The sequence below is a fragment of the Oryx dammah genome, unplaced genomic scaffold, assembly GCF_014754425.2.
Source record: "Oryx dammah isolate SB20612 unplaced genomic scaffold, SCBI_Odam_1.1 HiC_scaffold_6, whole genome shotgun sequence".
In the NCBI taxonomy this organism is placed as follows: Eukaryota; Metazoa; Chordata; class Mammalia; order Artiodactyla; family Bovidae; genus Oryx; species Oryx dammah.
In genome coordinates this window covers 6,685,202-6,710,582 of record NW_024070190.1, presented here as the reverse complement: position 1 = coordinate 6,710,582, position 25,381 = coordinate 6,685,202, and the positions used below count along the sequence as shown (strand labels likewise).

The 25,381-nt window shown below is 44.4% G+C and overlaps 1 protein-coding gene across 1 annotated transcript in view; it reads right to left on the bottom strand.

The window, feature by feature from the left end:
* Positions 1–25,381, bottom strand: part of LOC120865416 (nidogen-1) — a 98,728-nt gene that overhangs the window by 22,525 nt on the left and 50,822 nt on the right. Inside the window, exons 9-12 of the mRNA XM_040242692.1 lie at positions 24,231–24,374; positions 16,629–16,754; positions 10,364–10,513; positions 8,257–8,379 (exon numbers count right to left, since the gene is read on the bottom strand). Coding sequence (XP_040098626.1) covers positions 8,257–8,379; positions 10,364–10,513; positions 16,629–16,754; positions 24,231–24,374 — 543 coding nt within the window. The remainder of the gene's footprint in view (positions 1–8,256; positions 8,380–10,363; positions 10,514–16,628; positions 16,755–24,230; positions 24,375–25,381) is intronic.

Genomic DNA, 25,381 nt, shown 5'->3' with positions numbered 1-25,381 from the left:
CAAAGAATTGATGATTTTGAACTGTGGTGTTGGAGAAGACTCTTGAGAATACCCTGGACAGCAAGGAGATCAAACCAGCCAATCCTAAAGGAAATCAACCTGAATATTCATTGGAAGGACTGATGTTGAAGCTGAAGCTCCAAAACTTTAGCCCCTTGATGCTAAAAGCAGACTCACTGGAAAAGACCCTGATGCTGGGAAAGACTGAAGGCAAAAGGAGAAGGGGGCACCAGAGAATGAGATGGCTGGATGGCATCACTGACTCAGTGGACATGAATTTTAGCAAACTCCAGGAGACAGTGAAGGACAGAGGAGCCTGGTGTGCTGCAGTACATGGGGTCACAAAGAGTCAGACACGACTAAGCAACTGAACAACTACAACAAAAGCCGCTTCCGCACTGACTAGAGCTTAGCCACGACAGCATCAGACAGATGCAGACAGGCCAGCATCGCCATGGCCTGTGCACGTCCTCCATACAGAGGTGCCCAGACACAGCTGAGGGCCACACTTCGGCCAAACTGGACCACGTCAGCTGCCCTTCTTTGGCAGGCCTTTCCATTCCCTCATTCTTCTATTCATTCATTTATCGTGTGACTCCCCCTCCTCCTCCTCGGTGAATCCTTTCAGAATCAGCTCAGCCATCTGCTCCCTCCAGGGAGGCTTCTCAGGCCCTCCAAGAGTTCCCAGGATGCTCTGGATTCTCGTCACTCTGATGCTGAGACTCAGAGGCTGTTCCCTGTCTGTCTCCCTGAGCAGATTTTAGGCTCTTGAGAAGACAGTGAGTGACTGCATCCCCTTAGCCTTGACTTGGGAAGCACTTCCTGAGCTGGAGTAAGGATGCACATGGGACTAACTCCCAGGTCCTGCCCTCAAGGAGCTCATAGTCTGGAGGGAAGGGAACAAGCAAACACAGAGCGACAATCCAGTGAGTCATTGCTTGACAGGAGAGCCTGTGACACAAAAGATACACATAAGACATCCTTTCCTTTTTTTTTCTTGGCTGCACCACATGGCTTGCAGAATCTTAGTTCCCCAACCAGGGATCAAACCCGAGTCCTTGGCAGTGAGACTATGGAGTCCTAGCCATTGGACCATCAGGGAATTCCCGAAATATCCTCTCTGTAGGGCATGGAGAGCAAAGGTGTGGTGGAGTCCTTTTTTATTTTAATCTTTATTGGAAGACTGTGGCTATACAATCCAGGGCAGGGCTCTACTGACTTTTTCTGCTAAGGATCAGAGAGTAAATATTTGGGTTTTGTGGGGCATATGATCTCTGTCACAGTTCAATTCTATGGATGTGGCATAAAAGCATCCAAGTTTAATACATAAATGAATGTGTGTTTCAGTAAAACTTTATTAACAGACACAAATGGTGGGCCACATTTGGCCTGTGGGGGATGTAGCTTTCAACCCTGGCTCTAGGACATTGCTAGTTACATTAGGGAGAAACCTCATATAAATACTCATGTATTAATATATTACCGTGTTAATATTATATATATAGTAATAATAGAACAGATAATAATATATTACATATTTCATAGAATTTTACATCTGAAAAATGTTTTTGTTCCTCAGTTCCACCACTTCTGCTCTTGTCAGCAATGCTGGTCAACCAGTGATGTCAGGACTAATCCCCTGGTATTATACGAGACAAGAGTGGAATGTGTTGAGACAATGTGCACGGCTGGAATTTTAAGTCCTGCACTCCAGTGTTCATCTGTGACAGTATCTTCACCAGGCCTTCGCAGCGGCATTCGGTGTGTGCTGCCAGTGAATGTTTCAAGTGCCTTTGTCTGCAGTGCCAGTTCTCACGTCAGCCTGCTGGATGTGGCTGCCCCCTTGATTAGAAGCAGTAAGCCCGCCAGAAAACTGTGTGTTGAGCCTGGTGAGGGGCAACTGGGTCTGCTCTTTTGTCCCAGAGGCTAATAGAGAAACCAAAAACAGCATAGTGAGCTATATTCAATATTCTGTGATAAACCAGAATGGTAAAGAATATTAAAAAAAAAAAAAAGAATGTCCATATGTGTGTAACTGTGCCACCTCACTGTAGCAGAGATTAGCACAACACTGTAAATCAAGAATTTTTGTTCATTCACTCAGTTGTGTCCAGCTCTTTGTGACCCCATGGACTGCAGCACACCAGGCTTCCCTGTCCTTCAGTATACCTCAGCTAAAAAAAGAAAAACAAACAAAAAGTATTTGATGTAGGAAGAGCCAGACAAAGATACAAAATAAGCCATCCGGTTGATAATAAAAATGTTGGTCTTGCTCACTCTTAGGTGTAGGGCTTGCTTATGTCCCCAGTATCTTACATTTGTACAGGGTTTTAGTTTCTGTACCAGCTGTCTCTGTTCACACAGGGTTCACTTAATTCTCACTATAATCCTGTGCAACAGGCAACTATGGCTTTTACGTCAAATGAGAGAATTGAAGTTTGGACTGGCTCCCGCAGGCCACAGCACTAGCAAATGCTTTAGCTCAAGCTAGAATCCAGGTCTCTGGATCCCCAGCCCAACCCTGGGCCCTCTGCACACACATGCTCAGTGCCCAGGACGGCCTGCCCGTGGTCTCTCTCTCTCTCTCACACACACACACACACATACACACACTAGCTTAACACACTCACCGGAATTATCTGTGGCCCACAGACTTGTTTCCTTCCGTCAACATCTATATTTGGTGTTGCCTTTCCAATCAGAAAACACGCCTGGTGTTCTGTATACTGTCAACAAAACTGAACTTTTAAGGGAATGGGGTACCTCTCTTTTCTGTGGCTGACAGGACTGTGTGAGCCAATATACGAAATCTCCTGTGATCTAGAATTTCCAGTGGAGCTGTGAAGCGCTATATCTTGAACTTATGTAACAGTTGGGGGAGACCTCAGTGGTGCCTCAGGAAACAGAACTTCAAGTATGTTTATGGAGGCTGTGCTTTATGATATCACTGTGTTCCTGGGAATGGCTTCTCAGCCTGGCCCACAGCGGCCCCTCCAGGCCCACGTGGGGAGGGTCCCACTATGGGTGAGGTAGGGGTGGGATGGTAAAGACACATATCCCGTCCTGGCTGCTGGTTGATAAAATGACAACTGAGGCAAGATTCTCCTTAGTCTTTACTCATCTACTCTCTTTACTTATCTTTATTCTTTCCTCTCTTTACTCATCTCTTTATTTGCTTGAGGATATACTAATCCAGGGAACAGTAGGGAGTCTGGGGTGACTTTTCTCAAACTGAGGACAAAGAGAACGATAGGACGTCCTTCAATAGATGAAGGATAAGAAAGGGATGGCAGAGGGAACTACAGATAGAAAAACAAGCTATACTCCTAAATCCTTGACCCACAGAAACTGTAAGGTAATATACATTTACTATTTTAAGGTGCTAACTCTAGGGGATAATTTGTTTCAGAGAAATAGATAACTAATATGGCAGTCTTCAAACTTCCTGACCATGATCCGTAGAAATGCATTCCACTCTGCAATTCAGGACATATACACATACACACACTTACACATATACACATGTGCACACAACTCAGTCATGCACTAGACAAGGATATACAACTACCATTTCATGAGACAAGACATTCCTACTGTACATACTCTGCATACTCTGTTTTCTTGATTATTGGTTTCTATTTCATTCCATTCCATTTAAATGAAAATGGTAATAACAACCTACTAAGCTGATTTCACAATCCACACACGCATTTTGGGCAAAGAGTGCAGAAGGACAGCAGAGAACAAGTCATCATTTTTTTCTGTTTTGCTTCTCGTTGGTTGATACTGCAATAGCCATGACCTTAACTGACTAACCTCTAAAGCTAGTTTTTTATTTAAAAATCAACCCCCTCTGTATAGAGTAGGTATCAAAAAATGCTGAATGTCTAATCCCTACACTTCATTATGTTTGGCAATAGGAGTTGGAATGATACTATACTTAATTTTTTTGTCAATATTTCATTAGGTAGTCATATAAAAAAAAAAATGATGAAAACCTCAGTGTTCCTATTCCAAATGGAAATACATTAGAAATGCAAATGCAGCAAGGCTCCCTAACCCCAATTTCCTCTCCTATCATAGAAGGTAACCTTTATCCTGAAGTTTTGGTTTCCCATTCTCATGTGTGCAGTTTATCATTTTATTGTATATGTATATGTATATACATATAAGGGTTTCTTTTCATATAGACTTATATTTTATATAAATGTGACACACTGCCTATATTCTTTTGTGACTACTTTTTTAACAGGTAAGAAGTAAATTTATCGAGAGAAAGAGACACAGAGTGTGGGCCATCTCAAAAAGTGAGAGCTTTGTATGACTAGATATTTTGCCCAATAGACTGTTGAGATTTATTCATTAACTCTAGTTCATTCATTTAATTAATTAATTTTGGGGGCCACACTGTATGGCTTGTGGGATCCTAGTTCCCTGACCAGGGACTGAACCCAGGTCCATGGCAGTCAAAGTGCACAGTCCTAACCCCTGGACCACTAGGGAATTCCCTTTAGTTCACTCATTTCAACTACTGCTATATATTATTTCATGGTATGAATTGTACCCAAACTCATTTGTCCATTTCTCCTGTTAGTAGTCTCTTAGATTTTTTTTTCTCTTATAAACAATACTTGATGGAGACATGTATATTTCTAAAGTACATTCTCTCTCGAGCATATAAATAGATGATGAATTTCTTAAGAAAACAGGACTAAATACCAAAATAATCCTAGCAAAGAACTCTGATTGGTTTTATCCTTGTCCTGCTTTTGTAACCCAGGCTACAGGTCTGGATTTGTTTCTATGTAGTCAACAGAGCCAAGGGGGGCAAGGAGTTGGGTTAAAAAAATAAAAATAAAAAAATGAAACATCTGCTTCCTTTTGAACTGGAAAGATGTGAAAGAAGCCTAAGGAAATAATGACTTAGTCATTTTTAATAGTTGCTGGAATGTCTTAATTAATTTCAGGCACAAAAGGTTGATGCTGCCTGGGTTCATCTAGGCTGGGGATTGGTAAATTTTTTCTGTCAAGAGCCAGGTAGTGAATATTTCAGGCTTTGCAGGCCTTGAAGGCTCTGCCACAAATACTGACCTCTGGCTTTGTGGAATGAAAGCAGTTGTAGACTACTGATAAACTAAAGAGCCTGAGTGTTCCAATAAAACTTTATTTGCAAAAACACAGGCAGTGGGCCAGATCTGATCTGCGAGTCATAGTTTACTGACCTGCCGGGAGCCAGCACGGGAGATCCCACCCATGATAAGGTCATGCGGAGAGACCTGACGGGCAAGGCAAGTCAGGTCTCAAAGGGTCCTCTGCCTGAGCATCTACCCCCACAAACCAGAGTCTGCCTGCCTTACTGTACTGTGCTTTCCACTCTTCTGACATAACAGGGGGCCATCCCCGATCACCTTCCTCTAAAAGTAATTAACTTAGGGCTCCAGTTAACAGTCTCCTGCATATGAAAAGAATGTCTCGGCTTAAACCCCTCTGATAGCTTTCTAACTTACCTGACCATTCTGCCCGGACTTTTACAACTTGTGAATTGTTTACAGCCCCCCAACTGCGAGAGGCATGAAACTTAAAGCATCTTAAAGATACAGAGCCTTTTTTAAAGAGCTAAAAATTATATTGGTGATGGGTCTCACTGTTGAGTCAGTGACTGCTGCCAGGCCTCCATATTCTTTATCTTTTAGGCACCTGGGAGGATATTAATCGATGTAATTGGGATATAGAAAAAGGAATATAGTAGTTTTGATGTTAGCAACACTAGACTTTTGAGTTAATTACTTTTCTCTTTGTTATAAATCACTGTACTTCTTTCATTGTTATAAATTGTTGTGTCCTTGCTATGTAAGAATGTAACTTTATTTAGTGCTTTCTGAGAGTAGCACCAGACTTTGGGAAGAACAACACAAATAAGTTCTCTGATTGACAGACCCTTATCAGAAAAGGGCCGTAAAATGTTAATTGGCCTTCTGGCCAGATGATGTAAATCACCTAAGACTTGTGTATACAACTAGGTATGCAGAGAGAAAGGCTGCTCTCGATAAGAGTCAGGGCTGCTGACGCTGCATAATTTTGTATTACCCATTGATCTCTATGTACAATCAAAAGTATAAAAGGCTTTTCTGGACAATAGAGGAGGGGCCAGTCACTGGAAAGGCTGGTTTCCCCTGTATCAAATCTCTCACTCTCTTTCTTCCTCTCCCTCCCTCTCCTTTTCAGGCTGAATTCCCATCTGGGGCATGGAGGCTTGCCATGTCTACTTACTTGCCCTGGCTTCTAAGATCCACGCGGGAGGGAGTCCAAGGGGGGCACCCTCCGCTATTCAAACGGGCACCGGTGGCTTAATGTAGATGGTGCAAACCTCTTGACCCGAGGTTTTATTAGCTTTCCACGTAAACCAAGTTATTCAGCATCTTTTCTCCACTAATTTTTCTACTATACTATTTTTTCTTAATCTTATATTTCTAAATAAATAACTTTTTCCTCGCCAACTCCATCCCCGCTTCGAATCACCCTGGATCCACTGGGGCTGCACCCCAGCACCGACCTCTGTCCTAAGCAGAAGAAAACAATTTAGACCAGCAATATGTAGTATTATGCATCAAAATTTCAACTTAATTTAATATTCTTCTCATTTTAGATCCTCAACTCTTCTAAAAACCAGTCACACCAGTCTTGCTAAGAGTATGAATAAATAAATACTTGTATATACCACAGTAGGAATGGAAACTAATGCAGTCATTTATTTCCTTGATAACTATAAAGAACTATGAGCCCCACCATGGACCGCGTAATTCTGCTGGACACTGGAAACATGAAAATAAAATGCATAGGCACCTATGCGCAAGGCATTCAAGGCTAATGGAGGAGACAGACATTGAAATAGTTCTTAATCACTCAAAGAAGTGGTTATATGGAAAGTTCCATGTATTTCTTATTGAAACACTGATAAATATACTTGACCAACAACAGTAGCAACAATTAAAGTAAATACCAACACAACTGGTTAACTCCAGTCAGAGGCATCAAATGCATCCTTAATCTCATGACAGGTTACCATGTGGTTTGGGGAACTGAATTCAAGTTAGAATCCACTGGGCAGAGTTTAGTCTTAGTTTGAGTCTTAGTTCTAGCACTCACGACCTCTGGGATCTCGATTGTGCTTTTATTTCTTTATGTTTTAGCGTCCTTTATATAAATAGAAATAGTAATACTACTTGCTTCAAAGAGATGAACATTACATGAAACGGTAGATAAAGTACCCAGCACACAGTAGGCACCATACAAAACACAGCCAATGATATGTATTCATTCAAAAGTGTTTGCTGAGATCCAGGATCATTCCAGATACAGAACTAGGGCCATCATTGTCCTTATGGTCTACCGAGATTATCACAGAAGTCTCAGGTCAGTAGGCAACTTTAGAAGCTGCACAGTCCAGGTATAATAGGTAATACAGACAATTCTGAAGAGTCCTCAGTCTGCCTCTTCCCATAACTAGTGGGCCTTCACCTTCCTCACCCCCACCCCAGCTCTGTTCCCCATGACTCTTCAGAACCTGCAATGGTTAATTCTAGGTGTCAACTCGATTGGGCCACAGAGTGCCCAGATATTTGGTCAAACATTATTCTGAGTGGTTTCTGTGAGGGCGTTTTTGCCTGAGACGAACCTTTCCCGCCATAAACTAGGTAAAGCAGATAGCCCTCCCTTACGTGGGTGGGCCTCATCCAATCAGTTGAAGGCCAGAATTGAACACAAATGTGGACCCTTCCCCAAGTAAAAAGAATTCTCCCTTCTTGATGACCTTGAATGGAGCACAAGCTCTTTGTTGCCTTTGGACTTGAACGGAAACACTGGCTATTCCTGGGTCTTCAGCCTGCTGAGTGCAGTCCTGGCAACTAACAGACCTCTATAACTGTGTGGGGGTCAACTCCTAATAAATCTCTTTATATGTAAATAAATACATTTCTCTCTCTCTCGACACACACACACATTCACTAGATCTACTTCTCTGGAGAACCCTGACTAATACAGATCAGTCCCTACTCTTCTGATCTAGGTGTGGTACCCTTGGCATTGTGCACTACACAACTGTACTGCTCAATAGCACAGCTGCGCTCTGATCACCCACCTCAGCTCTCCACGAGCCTCCCACATACCCACCTTGTCTTCTCTCCCAGAGCTATGGACTCAGTACTCGTGGATATAGACAGCAATGATCTATCTACTCCAAACACCGCAACACCTCACCTCCAGGCACGCAATGGAAGCCGTCTCCTTGGTAACCATATTTGCAGCGGCACACAAAGGACCCTGGCGTATTGTAGCAGAAAGCATCGGGGTGGCATCGGCTTGGCTGGCATTCATTCACATCTGCAAGACAGCCACCAAGCCCAGGAGAGTGAGATTTCTTCCAGAATTCCTAGTTTACACAATAATATAAGCCACTCGCTCTCCACTTTTAGGGACCCAATTTCTGATCTGGGAACCATGATTTAAGAACTCACTAAACATTAATTATAAAAACACCAATTCCTCGATGTCTATCTAACTTTGATGTTTTCATGTTTCATTTCATTTCAGTCCAATGTTTCATGAAAACATCAAAGTTAGATAGAAATCGAGGAATCAGTGATGTTTTCATGAAAAATCAAGCATACAAAAGGAAAAAAATGAAAGGATTTTTTTTCCTGTTATTTCCTTCTTATAAATGAGAGCTTCAAAAATGTCTAAGAGTTGGGAGACAGGTGATTATCTGATTGACAGAAAAATCTCAGAGACCAGAGAAAATTCATATTCTCAGTAACAAAGAGAAAGCATTTCAGAAATCATGATCTCTTAGAAAGGTTTGGACTTTCCAGAAATACTCTAGGGTATAATGTTAAGTAATTTTGCAAACCAAAGGACCAGGAAACTTTGTTCAGAATTATCTTATTTCAAATTATCTTGAACAACATGCTGGCCACCAGCGATAGGCTGATCTGAGATCTGAGAGAATTTTGTGGAGTCATTTATTCTCTGCCTCTGCAGTCAAAAAGGGCGCTTAATTTTTGGGGGAGCACAAAATTAGAGCAGGCCAGATGAACAACTGTATGCTGCTGCTGCTGCTGCTGTTGCTAAGTTGCTTCAGTCGTGTCTGACTCTGTGCGACCCCATAGACGGCAGCCCACTAGGCTCCCCCGTCCCTGGGATTCTCCAGGCAAGAACACTGGAGTGGGTTGCCATTTCTTTCTCCAATGCAGGAAAGTGAAAAGTGAAAGTGAAGTTGCTCAGTTGTGTCCGACCCTCAGCGACCCCATGGACTGCTGCCTTCCAGGCTCCTCCGTCCATGGGATTTTCCAGGCAAGAGCACTGGAGTGGGGTGCCATTGCCTTCTCTGGAACAACTGTATATATCTTAGTAAATAAAAGGCTGGACTTTAAGTTACATGTGTGTAAGCATTGTTAGTCTTTTCATTAAAGACAAACAATCTCCTTAGTCCCTAGCAAACAGCAGGCATTTAATTATGCCTGAACAAGGAAGTGACATACAAGTCAAGGCTATGGTTTTTCCTGTGATCATGTATGGATGTGAGAGTTAGGCTCTGAAGAAGGCTGAGCACCGAAGAATTGATGCTTTTGAACTGTGGTGTTGGAGAAGACTCTTGAGAGTCCCTTGGACCGCAAGGAGATCCAACCAGTCCATTCTGAAGATCAGCCCTGGGATTTCTTTGGAAGGAATGATGCTAAAGCTGAAACTCCAGTACTTTGGCCACCTCATGCGAAGAGTTGACTCATTGGAAAAGACTCTGATGCTGGGAGGGATTGGGGGCAGGAGGAGAAGGGGACGACCGAGGATGAGATGGCTGGATGGCATCACCGACTCGATGGATGTGAGTCTGAGTGAACTCCGGGAGATGGTTATGGACAGGGAGGCCTGGCGTGCTGCGGTTCCTGGGGTCGCGAAGAGTCAGACACGACTGAGCGACTGAACTGAACTGAACTGAACAAGCAAGTGACATACACAGAACAAAATAGTACAGGGAGAACAGGTGTCTTCTCCAACAAGACATAGCTCCCCAAAGAAAATGCACAGTTCAAACTACCAGAGACACAAAATGCAGCCTGTTTACTCAATAGAGCTGAGAGAATTTGTTGTTGTTTAGTTGCTAAGTTGTGTTTGTGATCTCATGGACCATAGCCTGCCAGGGTCCTCTGGCCATGGGATTTCCCAGGCAAGAATACTGGAGTGGGTTGCTGTTTCCTAGAGAGAATAATTCTCTTGAATTCAGAGGTGGGTGAGTAACTAGCCTATGTTAAGCATCACCTGGGGAATTGTTTCAGGTCTCACAGAGAGGAAAGTCAGGGCAACCACGCACCTTGGCAGGCTCGTCCATCCCCAGAGAAGCCTGGCAGGCAGATGCAGGTGTAGGAGCCGTGGCCCATGAATTTGCACTGGGCCCGCTGGGGGATGTCACAGTCATGAAGGCCAGTCTCGCAGTGGTTGATGGGGCGCAGGTCCATGTCAGCTTCAGACAGAAAGGTAACATACAGTGTTTAGGTGAGTCCCCTAAGCAGTCCCCAGGCCTTCCAAGCAGTATAGTCCAATGAGCTGGAGACTGTGCCTGGGGCCCAGACTCCTAGACATCTCTTCAGGTTCATCCCCGCTCACAGTGGGGTGCTAGCCCTGCGTTCCTTTCTTTCCGCCCCTGGATCCCACCTCTGCTAAGTGTGCACAGACTGACCCCACAGTGGGTCATACAGCCTGGCTTTCGACCTCAACTTCAACCCAGGGCTCTGTCTCAGGTCACTCTCCACACCCAGTGCCCAGAACCCAGTTCCCCCTTCATCTGGATGTGGAGGTGGACCGCTGCAGGCAGACACGCCTCCTGTGTAACTCTGTTGGTGCAGCATTTGGGCCTGAGGATCTGAGCCTTCCACACGGTATTTTTGACTTTGGCTCACTGACCGTGCGTGAAGTCACTTTGTGACTTCAAAGCCCGACTCTTTGTGACCCTATGGACTGTAGCCCACCAGGCTCCTCTGTCCATGGGATTCTCCAGGCAAGAATAATGGAGTGGGTAGCCATGCCCTCCTCCAGGGGATCTTCCTGACCCAGGGATCGAACCTGTGTCTCTTACGTCTCCTGCACTGGCAGGTGGGTTCTTCACCACTGGGAAGGTGGGTTCTTTCCCACCTGGGAAGCCCTTGGCTCACTAGGTGGGAGGAATATTTATTATGAATGCCAAAGTCAAAGTCATCCATTTCCCACCAAGGAAGGAGAAATAAACTCCCAGGAAGTGAGACAGGGAGAGTGGAATGACTACAGGGCTCTGGGGAGGGAAGCCCTGGGTTTCAACCAGGTGCATATGAGTCCCCTATGTGACTTTGGATAAATCCTATTAACTTTCTCAAGTTGTACTTTCTTCCTCTGTAGAATAGGAATGACTTCCAGCTTTCCGAGCACAGAGGTCCAGGAGATGGGTTTATTATTTTCTAAAGGGTCCTGATAACAAGACTCCTAGCATGCGGACTCAGGAAGTAGGCAAATGGCACAGAGGTTAGACAATCAGACTCCATCTTGTACTCTTGCCTCAAGATGACAGTCAAGGGTTGAGATGAACCAACTCTAAAAAATGCTTGAAATAATCAAGGAAACTTGAATATGGACTGGGTATTCAATCATGTTAAGAAATTGTTCATTTTGTTAGGTATGGTAACAGCGTTGTATTTTTATTTTAAAAATTTGCCCTTATATGTCAGATATATATTATGCACATAATGTGCATAAAAAACTAGGAACTCTAGTCAGATGACAGGATATTTGGGGTTTTCTTTAAAGACTGAAATATACCACCAAAATACTACCACCCTCCCCAGCAGTAGCAGTAGTAGTAATAGGGATGGAAAAGATCTTCATGACCAAGATAATCGTCATGGTAGGATCACTCACCTAGAGCCAGACATCCTGAAATGTGAAGTCAGGTGGGCCTTAGAAAGCATCACTAGAACAAAGCTAGTGGAGGTGATGGAATTGCAGTTGAGCTATTTCAAATCCTGAAAGATGATGCTGTGAAAGTGCTGCACTCAATATGCCAGCAAATTTGGAAGACTCAGCAGTGGCCACAGGACTGGAAAAGGTCAGTTTTCATTCCAATCCCAAAGAAAGGCAATGCCAAAGAATCCTCAAACTACCGCACAATTGCACTCATCTCACACACTAGTAAAGTAATGCTCAAAATTCTCCAAGCCAGGCTTCAGCAATACGTGAACCGTGAACTTCCAGATGTTCAAGCTGGTTTTAGAAAAGGGAGAGGAACCACAGATCAAATTGCCAACATCCGCTGGATCATGGAAAAAGCAAGACAGTTCCAGAAAAACATCTATTTCTGCTTTATTGACTATGCCAAAGCCTCTGACTTTGACTGTGTGGATCACAATAAACTGTGGAAAATTCTGAAAGAGCTGGGAATACCAGACCACCTGACCTGCCTCTTGAGAAATCTATATGCAGGTCAGGAAGCAACAGTTAGAACTGGACATGGAACAACAGACTGGTTCCAAATAGGAAAAGGAGGACGTTAAGGCTGTATATTGTTACTCTGCTTATTTAACTTATATGCAGAGTACATCATGAGAAACGCTGGCTGGAAGAAGCACAAACTGGAATCAAGATTGCTGGAAGAAATATCAATGACCTCAGATATGCAGGTAACACCACCCTTATGGCAGAAAGTGAAGAGGAACTCAAAAGCCTCTTGATGAAAGTGAAAGAGGAGAGTGAAAAAGTTGGCTTAAAGCTCAACATTCAGAAAACGAAGATCATGGCATCTGGTCCCATCACTTCATGGGAAATAGAAGGGGAAACAATGGAAACAGTGTCAGACTTTATTTTGGGGGCTCCAAAATCACTGCAGATGATGACTGCAGCCATGAAAGTAAAAGACGCTTACTCCTTGGAAGGAAAGTTGTGACCAACCTAGACAGCATATTCAAAAGCAGAGACATTACTTTGCCAACAAAGGTCCATTTGGTCAAGGCTATGGTTTTTCCAGTGGTCATGTATGGATGTGCGAGTTGGACTGTGAAGAAAGCCGAGCACTGAAGAATTGATGCTTTTGAACTGTGGTTTTGGAGAAGCCTCTTGAGAGTTCCTTGGACTGCAAGGAGATCCAACCAGTCCATTCTAAAGGAGATCAGCCCTGGGTGTTCTTTGGAAGGACTGTTGCTAAAGCTGAAACTCCAGTACTTTGGCCACCTCGTGCAGAGTTGACTCATTGGAAAAGACCCTGATGCTGGGAGGGACTGGGGGCAGGAGGAAAAGGGGACGACCGAGGATGAGATGGCTGGATGGCATCACCGACTCGATGGACGTGAAATCTGAGTGAACTCCGGGTGATGGTGATGGACAGGGAGGCCTGGCGTGCTGCGATTCATGGGGTCGCAAAGAGTCAGACACGACTGAGCGACTGAACTGAACTGAACTGAACAAAATGCTTTATAATATGGAGATTGAATAATAGGCACACCAGGGTTCACTATGTTTTTCTCTCTACTTCTGTATATGTTTGAAATTATCCATAATAACAATAATTTAAGCCTAAAAAAAAGTCAAGGGCTGAGGTCTAGGAGGTGATTTCTGATGGCGAGTTCAGATACTCCGGGGTTCATAAGGTACTTTAACTTCTGGTTTTATAGGTCTAAGGCCCAGGTCAGAGTACTGGCCCTCACAATGTCATAACAGAACCTTTCCTTCCCTCCAAGGAGGCCCTCAATGTTTAGATTATCCTGGATATAAGAGAACTCCTCATCTTTTTCCTCAATGAGTCTTCCCAAGATTAATTCCAGTTTATCCTGCCTCAAAGGCTTCAGGAGAGAAAGTTCTTAACACTGCCAGAGGACAGGTAAAGAAGAGGATGCTCTTCAAAGGTCTAGGTCCATGAGAGGTTAGCAAAGTACTGTATTGGTGGATGAAGGCCCAGCCTGTGGACTTAGCAGCTTAAACTCCTGAAGTTGAAATGTTAACTAACTCCCATGGAATGGAGCAGGGATCACTGAAGCAATTCCTATGGGCCAGAGGGTGACTAGATTTTAAATTGCTAGAGCGGTCCAAATTTCTTCCTGGAAACCAGAAAACCAGATTACACAGAACCAACCCAAGGACACACTGTTTCCCTGCACGCCTCTCGTCATCTCACTTCCCATCGTTTCTAACATTCTTCTTTCCTCCAGGGTCCTCTCTTGACCAATTCCTTCAGCTCACAAAATGTGAAAAGGACACTCTTGGAGAATTGGGGTCAAAAAAAGGTAGAAAAAATGTAGTCAGACAGAATAACCAGCAAAGGAGTCTCAGTCCTCCTCCATTAAGTATTTGTCATTTAACGTATGTGAGTGATCACTTCACATGTTGTGTTGGCTCCTGCCTCATTTCGCCCACCCATAACAGGGAAGGACCTTGCTACAGCCTAGATGGATGGGTCCTGCTCAGCCATCACCTTCATCTATGCTTCTATTTATTTTATTATTATTTGGGGGGCAGCCAAGCTGCAAGGCTGTGGTACCTTACTCCTCCAACCAGGGGTTGAAACTGTGCCCCCTGCAGTGGAAGCATGGAGTCTTTTAACCACTGGACCACCAGTTCCCAGGATCCAGTTTTAACAAGGAATTCTGGGAGAGTGAAACTGACCACTAAATTATCCAGTGATGAGCCAGAGTATATTTTTTGCTTTCGGGCAGACTTGGTTTTATCCAGTGAGCCATCACTCTGTGTGGTTAAGTCTCAAAGGAGCCAGTTAAAAGAGACAAAAGGCCAAGTATAATGGAATTGCATAGGGGTTACTGACAGGGGGAGAAGCACTTGAACTCGATGATCTTCAAGTGGTTTTCATACTTGTTTCTGAGCAATGGGATCCATTACTCAAACAAAATGTTACTCGGAATTTCATATATAGGAAAATGAAATAGTCTGTCCATGGCTTACTTGTGTCCCTATTGGCAGATCCTGGGGCATCTCTAAGGGCTCCTTGGGACACAGGAAGCCCGTGGTCGGTCCAGTCTAATCACCTCATTGTACAGGTGACAGAGAAATTAAGTGTCCTCCTCAAAATCAAAAGCCTAGGAGTAGACATTTGCTTACTACCTGTGTTACACCCCACTCTAGCCCTTCCATGAGGGTGGATGGCAGGAACAGCTGGAAACAGGACATCATGTCTCACACATGTCTGTTCCAGCATTGTTCATGTCACCACCCAAGGGTTAAAGGATCTGCCTCCCAAGTTTGAGCCGAAATGTAATGTAAATGGTACTGCCACAAAAACAGACCTTTGAATCTCCTTCATTGAAAAAAGCAGAGAAAGAAGTCAGGCCAAATTCACAGAAATTGTTCTCAATGGGAAAAAAAAGATAGAGGTAACTTTAGCAGAGCTGAAATCTCAGCTCTGTGCAAAGGGGCCTGGCTGTGTCTCAGTACACAGATGTTTGGGTCATATGCAAAATATGAGAACGGCCTGTTCCCTCCACCCTCAAGACACCACCTCACCCTGGGACCTTGGCAGCCTCATATGAGTTTCAAGACAGAGCAAACACAAAGCCTGCTAGGGTTTAGTAAACAGCAAGGAAGGGGCAAAGAGATGGTTCCTTGATGCAGTGAAAGAGAAATATGTTTTAAATTGGGAATAAATGTTGAGCTCAGATGCCCCCTTCAGCATGCTGCCCTCCAGACCTGGAAATATCCAAGAATCTTTGAACCTGAAAGTCTTGGAAACTATAGGTCAAAGTGCAGCAGTGAGGAAAGAGGGGGAAATTTAAACAATCTGGCTCTTTTTAGTCAGCCCATCATCACCACCACGTGGGATCTTAGTTCCCCAGTCAGGGAGTGAACCCAGGGCCTCTGCCTTGGCAGATGCAGTCTTAACCACTGGACCGCCAAGGAAGTCCCCTTAACTTCTAACTTTGATAGGCTCTGAAGTTATGCTAGTACTTGTGGTTTGTAAGATGGAAATCCACAAACAGAAAGGCCCCAAATGAGTTTTAGATGCAAACCAAGAAGAATTTAATCAAAGGCAGATAATGACACAAATACCTAAAAGGTGTTCCCTCCACATGAATCCCAAGGCCACTGATTATAAGGAGAAACATGTCTAATTGTTTGAATAGCTATTTAAAGAATAATGGAAAGAATTAAAAGGAGTTTTATAAGAAGAGAATGGTATTACTAGTGCAAACAAATAATACTGCTTATGCCTTGTACCTGTGACTCTCCAGGTAGTCAGAAGAAAGGAGCAGAGACTGATTCACCTTTGTAAATGGCCCTCCCCAACAACAAAACCAGGAATCGTCCATCTCAGCCAGGATAATTACTGAGGCAATACCATTCACATAGGCACTGACATACATCCTATGAACACTCGTTTTGAAAAGTCACCTACTCACAGACACAAAGAACAGACTTGTGGTTGCCTGGGGAAGGGAGGTGGGAAAGGGAAGGATTGAGATTTTGGGATTAGCAGATCCAAACTCATGTATAGAATAAACAGCAAGGTCCTACAGGGTAATGCAGGGAGCTATACTCAATATCCTGGGATAAACTATAATAGAAAAGAATATGGTAAAAGAACGTAAAAAAAATTCACCCACAGAACTTACCGACACATGTTCCCGCCTCTGAAAACCGGTAGCCCTCCATACACTCACAGCGGAAGGTTCCTGGGTGGTTATTGCAGACTGCGTGATTGCCACATACCGAGGGCTGCTCTGAACATTCGTCGATATCTAAAGCAAAATTTTGTTTGAAATGCAGACTTAAAAAAAAAACACCTCTCCCAACATCACTATACATAACAAAATATAAAGTATTTTGGCCTGCAAATGGATCCATTTTAAAACACATTTTTAGTATTCCAAAAGTATCGCTAAATATTTTCTTCTGTGAATAACTGGAGATAGTGATCCCAAGGCCCTCCTCATAAATAAAACTGTGCTTCTCCCACCTCCCCCCAACCCTTCCCACCTTCCATCTCCTGGAGTTAGTTGCTGACCCAGGGACCACTAACATTAGATGGGCACATCTGTGTTAGAAAGATGTGCAGACAAGTCCCCCGACTCTGAATAAGGTTCCTAAGCTACAAACTGTAATTAAATATGCTCTGGTGGTGCTAGTGGTAAAGAACCAGCCTTCAGTGCAGGAGACATAAGTGATGCAGGTCCCGTCCTTGGGTGGGGGAAGATCCCCTGGAAGAAGGCATGTAGTTTTGCATGGAGAATCCCATGGACAGAGGAGTCTGGTGGGCTACAGTTCATGAGGTTGCAAAGAGTCAGACATGACTGATTACGCATGTGCCACCATCCGGTGTTTAACGCACTAAAAGGCAAACCATTAACTCATAAGATTAAAGGTGACATTCTCTCATAGGACAATTCTGCGGTCATCGAGTGGTATGACGGGAACAAAGAAATACACATTTCAAAGCTGAACATATACATATATATACATGTGTGAGTCACTTAGTCGTGTAAGACTCTGCGACCCCGTGGACTGTAGCCCGCCAGGCTCCTCTGTCCATGGAATTCTCCAGGTAAGAATACTGGAGCTGAACACGGCTAGGTTCAAATCCTGCTTCCTTTGGTGACTAGCTCGTGTGGTCCTGGAGAAGCTGCCAAACTACTCTGCCTCCATTTCCCTGTTAGTAAGTACATACAATACTATTCATCTTGAGAAGTCCTTCTGAAGTTTACAGAAAATAGATGCAAGCCTAACCTGCTCAAGAAATGTACCTATTGGGACTTGCCTAGTGGTCCACTGGTTAAGACTTCACGCTTCCAGTGCAGGGGCATGGGTTCGATCCCTGGTTGGAAAACTAAGATTTCTCATGTCATGTGGTATGGCCAAAAAAAGAAAAAAAATTAAAAATAAAAGAAATGTGCCTATTATTAAGTATAATACCTATACCACCAGCATGGGGCTGTTCCATTTCTAGAAACACAGCCCTTGGATGGCCACAGCATTGGGAGGCCAGTCTGTAGTCACCACTACAGTAAGGCTGGTTGGCCCAGACAAAAATCAAGCTGAGCTGTCATCACCTTGGTTACCTGCCAACTGATGATTTGAAATAAACACAGTCACACAAGATCCCTCTGTGCCAACCTCATTCTCAGGGTGTAGTTACTTCTGGCATTTTTCAAATTCTTGGAGATGCGTGTGAGGAAGATTTCATAATGGCTGAGTCCACACAACTCCCCTCCCCTCTCAACCTCCCCTCCTCAATTCCATAACATGAATCTTGCTCATGCATCCACCTCCAATGGCCTGTCTAGCAGTCTCTTTCCTGATGAGGCAAAAGTCCTGCGGGCTTATTAGACAATGTCACACAACACAAGCATTTTTGCCACTTCAGCCCCATAGTTGGACCTACACTCAGACAAAAACACAAAACAAATGCTATTCAGCTTTCTGAAACTATACTACAACGTACATTTCTGTGACATGCTTAAGATATAAAATCTCATATCACTTATATGTGGAATCTAAACTATGGCACGAATGAACCTATCCACAAAACAGATCAAACCAGTCAGTCCTAAAGGTAATCAACCCTGAATATTCACTGAAAGGACTGATGCTGAAGCTGACACTCCAATACTCTGGCCACCTGATGTGAAGAGCCGACTCAGTGAAAAAGACTCTGATGCTGGGAAAGATTGAGGGCAGGAGGAAAATGGGGCGCAGAGGATGAGATGGTTGGATGGCATCACTGACTCAATGGACATGGGTTTGAGCAAACTCCGGGAGATGGTGAAGGACAGGGAAACCCGGTGCGCTGCAGACTATTGGGTTACAAAGAGTTGGACACGACTTAACAACTGAACAAGGACAACAACAAAACTGAAACTGACTCATAGACAAAGAACAGACTTGTGGTTGCCAAGAGGCAGGGTGGGAGGAATGGACTGTGAGTCTGGGTTGGTACATGCAAACTAGTACATTTAGAATGGATAAAAACCAAGGTCCTACTGTATAGCATAGCAAACTACATTCAATATCCTGAGATCAACCATAAAGGAAAAGAAAATTAAAAAAAGCAAAGTATATGTGTGTATAACTGAGTTCTTTACCGATTAGCAGAGACTGGCACAACACTGTTAAGTCAACTGTACTTCAATTAAAAAAAAAAAAGCTACAAGATGTCAGACCAGGGGACAAGTCCAAGCACTGCTGGAAGGTTACAGAACAAAGTCCCACTGAAGCCCCCTTTTAAGAAGCTGGAGTTGGGCTGGGGTAGAGGGATATTCAGCAAGTGTGGCTTCCCGGCTCTATCCACCAGCTGCTGCCTCAGCAACATGGGAGGAAAAGCTCATTCTGGCTTCACTGTCTCTGCACTGTAGCTCTCAGAGGACACCCCGTGCAGACTTCAGGGCTCCACAGCCGAGACTGAGCTGCCAGAGCGCAGAGCAGCAGTTTTCAATCACAGGGACAGAACAGAATCACCAGGGGAAATTTTCCAAGCTTCATTTCCCCCCGGAAGGTTTTTTAAAAATTATTTACTTATTTGGCTGTGCTGGGTCTTAGCTGTGGCATGTGGGATCTTTGCAGTATGTGAGAACCTTAGTTCCTTGACCAGGGACGGAACTCAGCCTCCCTGCACTGGGAGTGCAGAGTCTTATCCACTGGATCACCAGGGAAGCCTGCCACTGGAAGGTTTATGGAAAGGGAGACTGCATATTTCAAGAAAGCTTCTTAGGTGCTTGGAAGGATGTTCTCTGGCAGGCCCTACTGGGGAAACCACTGGCAAATAGGATCTGGGGGCTCCTGGGTTGAGGGAGGGAATGGTCCCCCAGCATTCCCACCTCCATGCAGGTCTACACATAAAAGCCAAGCTGGGTGATGCCTTTTTTTTTTTTTTTTAAACAGCAAAACCCTAGCAATCTCCCTGCTGATATCTCACGGTCATTATAGTTTGGAAATTCTTTGAATGCCTGATTGAAACCCTCTCTTCTGTAAATGGAGGCTAGGACTCTAATCCATTCTTCAGTGGAAACAATGAACTAGTGATAACTGTTCCTTGTAGAATGTCACAGTACCTCCTTGAAGATTATTGTTCTTGTTTGTGTGTGTGTGTGTGCATATGCTCTCAGTTGTGTCCAGCTCTTTGCAACCCTGTGGACTATAGCCCTCCAGGCTCCTCTGTCCATGGAATTTTCCAGGCAAGAAAACTGGAGTGGGTCACCATTTCCTACCCCAGGGATCTTCCTGACTCAGGGATGGAACCTGCGTCTCTTCTGCCTCCTGGATTGACAGGCGGGTTCCTTACCACTGAGCCACCTGGGAAGCCCATTACTGTTCTTACTGGTCAATATCTGGACAACATTTTCTCTAGGAAGAGATTTCCTCTCAAATAAATCATTCCCTAACCCAACAGGAAGATCCTGAATTATTCTTGTAATCACTGCTTCCATTTTGACTTTTTTTCTGAGTGGCTACTTTTCACATATTTTCAAAAACTCCAACAAATAATAGTTTCTCCAGTGTGTCCTCCTCATAAACGCCAGGCTCTGGGAGGAGAATCGTCTCAGGACAGATTTGTTAAATGCCTTGAGTGCACTCAAAATTACTCAGTGGGAGATTGTCCAAAACTTTCTCCTACAGCCTCCCAACTGAGAAATACAGGGAAGTCGTCCTACCAGGCACCAGAGCTCTGATTCAACTGGAAATCTCCGAATTACCCTGAACGGTCACCCTGCAGTGTCCAACCAACCCCATCCTTGTTCTGGATGTCATCTATCATTATATCAAGGCAACACATGCTGAATGACAAAGGCTCATCCTCATTCTTCTCTTCTGAGACACTTTCCAGGTCAAAATAACATGTGAAGTGATCTGCTTAATGCAATTTCCTACCAACAGCCTGGTGTCTCAATGCATTAATACTACGAGGCTTATTCTCGTGACCCAGAACAAACAGTAGCAGAACTGGGAACAGACCCACATTCCATGGTGCAAATCTGCCACGTTGAGGGCTAATCACAGGGCAAAACCAAGTACACATGCCTTCGTGGGCAAGGACATAAGAAGGGTTTCCAGGACAGCAACACATCAATCCATAAAGCATGGCTGGTGGTGCCTTGGGAGATGAAGCAGCCAGCCAGAGCAGGATTAGCCAAAGGTTATGGCTTCAGCGAGGCGGGCCCAGCGACCCACTCCAGTATTCCTGCCTGGAGACTCCCTTGGACAGAGGAGCCTGGTGGGCTACAGTCCATAGGGTCGCAAAGAGCTGGACACGACTGGAGCCACTAAGCACTCATGCACATATGGCTTCAGCAGTTGGAGAAGATGGCTCCACGTTTTATTAATGTTCAATTTGCTTAGGAAGCTGAAGCTGGGCTGCATAAAGACTACAGAGTTGCAGGCTTCTGCTGGAGAAATGGGGTCGCCCCATCTCTATATGTTGTCTGGCAGGGCTCTGCTCACATACACTCGGGATCACACTGCTCTAAACCGGCCTGAGCCAATTCAGCCATTCAAGACTGGTGGGCTCTCTGGGGAAATACTGGGAAACTCTGAAGATCCGAGGTGAGTAGGAACTATGTCCCCTACGCAGTGGTATGTTACAAGGGAAACAAGTCTCAGACTGAATTTTATCACACGGACAAAGTTATCAGCAAGCTGGCTGAACAGTCGTACAAGCTGTTCCCGTAAGCCTAGTTTCTGTTCTTCAGCCTTTCAGACGTTCCGGTGAACACCATTCGTAAATTTCACTCTGAAGCAAATGCAGCATGATCAGCTAACTTTCACATTAAATTAGCACACTATAGCTGCCATTAATTGAAGGCATTCAGTGGATTCAATTCAGTGGATTCCAGACCAGAGGCATCATTCCCATACTCCAAATTCTGCTGGGCTCCCCAGATTATTTTGGCTACAGTCATTCAAGGGGGCTGCTCATCATTCTAACCAAATAGATATGTGCACACTACCAATTTCACTAGGGAAGCTTACCTCTAGCACTCCTTACATTTGTTGGTGAGCCTACCGTGGCAGGTTAAGGAAGCATTCGACATTGTGGGTTTTTGGCCATAAAGCTCAGCTTGTGGGATCTTAGTCCCCCAGTCACGGATCAAACCTGTGCCCCTTGCAGTAGGAGCTCAGAGTCCTAACCGCTGGACCACCAGGGCATTCCTAGCATTTGATATTCTTACACTAGTTGCATCTGTGTGGATTTTTCATCGAGATAGGAGTCAACTAACTGTCTTTTGGTGGCGAATTAAAATTTAGTAACAAACATAAATATCAAGCTGTTTATATGAAAGTATTCAAAGTGCAATTATAAGTAATAAGTAGTATACAATGAAGACAGTGGAATAGAGACACTTGAGTCAGTTACTCAAGGTCCAACATTCTAATATCCTTGGTTCAAGTTTCTCATCTGTAAAAACAGGAGTAAACTTCCCACCCATTAGGGTGGCTGCTATCAAAAAAACAAAACAAGTGTTGGCAAGGATGTGCAGAAATCGCAGCCCTTGTGTACTGGTGGTGGGATATAAAATGATGCAGCTGCTGTGGAAAACAACGTGACGGTTCTTCAAAAAAGTCAAACACAGAATTGATGTGATCCAGCAATTCTACATCTGGGTATATCCCCAGAAGAGTTGAAAGCAGAGTCTTAAACAGATATTTGTACCCCCACGTTCACAGCAGAAATATTCACAAGAGCCCAAGAAGTGAAGCAACCCAACTGTCCACAGACAAATGAATGGTTTTTGTAAAAAAGGAATATATGCATACCATGGACTATTTCTCAGTTTTAAAAAAGGAGGGAAGGGGGGAAGAGGGAAGGGACAAACTGGAAGATCGGGATAACACAAACACACTACTATATAAAATAGATAACTAATAAGGGCCTACTGTTTCGCACAGGGAACCCTACTCAGTACTCCGTAATGGCCTATAAGGGCAAAGAATCTAAAAAAAGAGTAGATATATGTATATGTATAACATATTCACTTTGCTATACAGCTGAAACTAATACCACATTGTAAATCGACTATAGTCCAATAAAATTTTTTTTTTTAAAGTAAGGAAATTGTGACACAGGCTACAATATGTATGAACCTTGAGGATATGATGCTATGTGAAACAAGCCAGTCAAAAAAAGACAAATAGTGCATGATTCCACTTACATGAGTTGCCTAGAGTCCTGGAATTTGTAGAAAGTAGAATGGTGGTTGCCAGGGGCTGGGGCCAGGGGCTATGGAAAGTCATTATTTAATGGCAATACAGTTTCGATTTTGCAAATGAAGAGATCTGGACATGGACGGTGGTGATGGTCACACAACAACGTGAAAGTCCTTAATGCCACTGAACTGTACACTTAAAAATGGTTAGGATGATCAATTTTATATTATGTGCACTTTACCACAATTAAAAATGATTTTTAAAAGACAGAAATGAAAACCTCTATCTCATCAGAGTTGCTGAATTAGATGAGATGGTGTTTGTGAAGCGCCTAACACAACAATGTTACTAACAGTTATGGTCACACACTAAGTCACTTCAGTCACCTCAGACTCTTTGTGACCTCATGGACTGTAGCCCACCAGGCTCCTCTGTCCCTGGAATTTTCTAGACAAGCATACGGGAGTGGGTTGCCATTTCCTACTCCATATGGTCATATTACGGAGAAGGCAATGGCACCCCACTCCAGTACTCTTGCCTGGAAACTCCCATGGACGGAGGAGCCTGGTGGGCTGCAGTCCATGGGGTCGCTGAGAGTTGGATACGACTGATTTCACTTTTCACTTTCATGCACTGGAGAAGGAAATGGCAACCCACTCCAGTGTTCTTGCCTGGAGAATCCCAGGGATGGCAGAGCCTGGTGGGCTGCTGTGGGGTCGCACAGAGTAAGACACGACTGAAGCGACTTAGCAGCAGCAGCAGCAGCATGGTCATATTATGTGTAGTTATTAGCAGCCCTGACTTTCTCTTTCCTTTAAACCTGAGTATTCTCAAGATGAAGTGGTGTATGGCCTTATAAATTCTGCTCTGCTGCTTAGAGTCAGGGCATCTGATCAGATGATGAAGGGGCCAGGACCCCTAACATCGTGGGGAAACCCCGAGTGTGGGGCTTAATCAACTCGGCATGCCCATCAGTATTTACCTCCCCTGTGTTTCCTTGCCTCTCCCAGCTCTCTGCTTTACAGTATCTGTTTGCCCCCTGCCAACCTCCCCACACACGTCAGGGTGAATGGCTGTACCGTGGCAGGCCCGTCCGTCTCCTCGGAAGCCGATGGAGCACTCGCAGGTGAACTGCGCCCCCGGGCCAGGGCGACAGGCCGCGTTGGCGTCACACCCATGACTGCCAATGTAGCAAGGATTCTGAAGGGCATCAGGGGAGCCATCTGTGAAGGCGGAGACATTGAAACCACATGAGGATTCAGAAACGCTATAGCTTACCTCTTCCCCCAGAAAGGAGGACAGGATAGATGACCAGGAAACCTGCCGACTCCTGCTCACTTGAAGTGGGATCAGCAAACCACATCCCTTTGGACTCATGTCTATTTCTATGAAGTTTTATTGGAAACCGGCCACATGCATTTACTGGCAAGTGGTCTATGGCTGGTTTTGTGCTACAGTTGTGGAACTGCACTCATGACAGAAACTGCATGACGAGCAAAGCCTCCAATATTTGCTGTTTGGCCTTTTAAGAAAAAATATGCCAACCCCTGATGCCTGGAGCTACAGCGGTCAAAGGAGGGCGAGAAACACCTGCCCTCTTCTGGTGTATGGAGAGCCAAGGGCCAATCTGACCAGCTGGAGAAGTGACCTGGGTATGGAGGGAGAACCAAAAATAACTGAGACAGAGAAATACCACACCCAGACACCAAATATACACAACCTCTAGGGCTTATAGATTTGGACTATGTGAGACCTTGAGGCTGGCCGGTCACACTAGCCCCAGCTTCTTCCACAACCAGAAGCACCCTAGACCAGACCCCAGCTCCACGCTGTGCTGTCCCAGGGCAGAGAGCTCACCGTAGGCTCTGGGCCGGACTTTTAGCAGATTTGATTTGGACTTCCCCAAGCCCTGAGCATACATTCCTTTCACAGTTGAGTGTCAGAGTTTTTAAAAATAGGCACATGAAAAGATGCTCAATATCACTAATTATTAGGTAAACGCAAATAAAAACTACAAGGGGTACTACCTTTCACCAGTCAGAATGGCCGTCATTAAAAAGTCTACACATAACAATGCTGGAGAGGATGTGGAGAAAATGGAACCCTCCTGCCCTGTGGCGGGAATGTAAATTTGTGTAGCTGCTAAGGAAAACGGTATGGAGGTTCCTCAAAAAGCTAAAAACCAGAGTTGCAATATGATCCAGCAACCCCACTCCTGAGCATATATCCA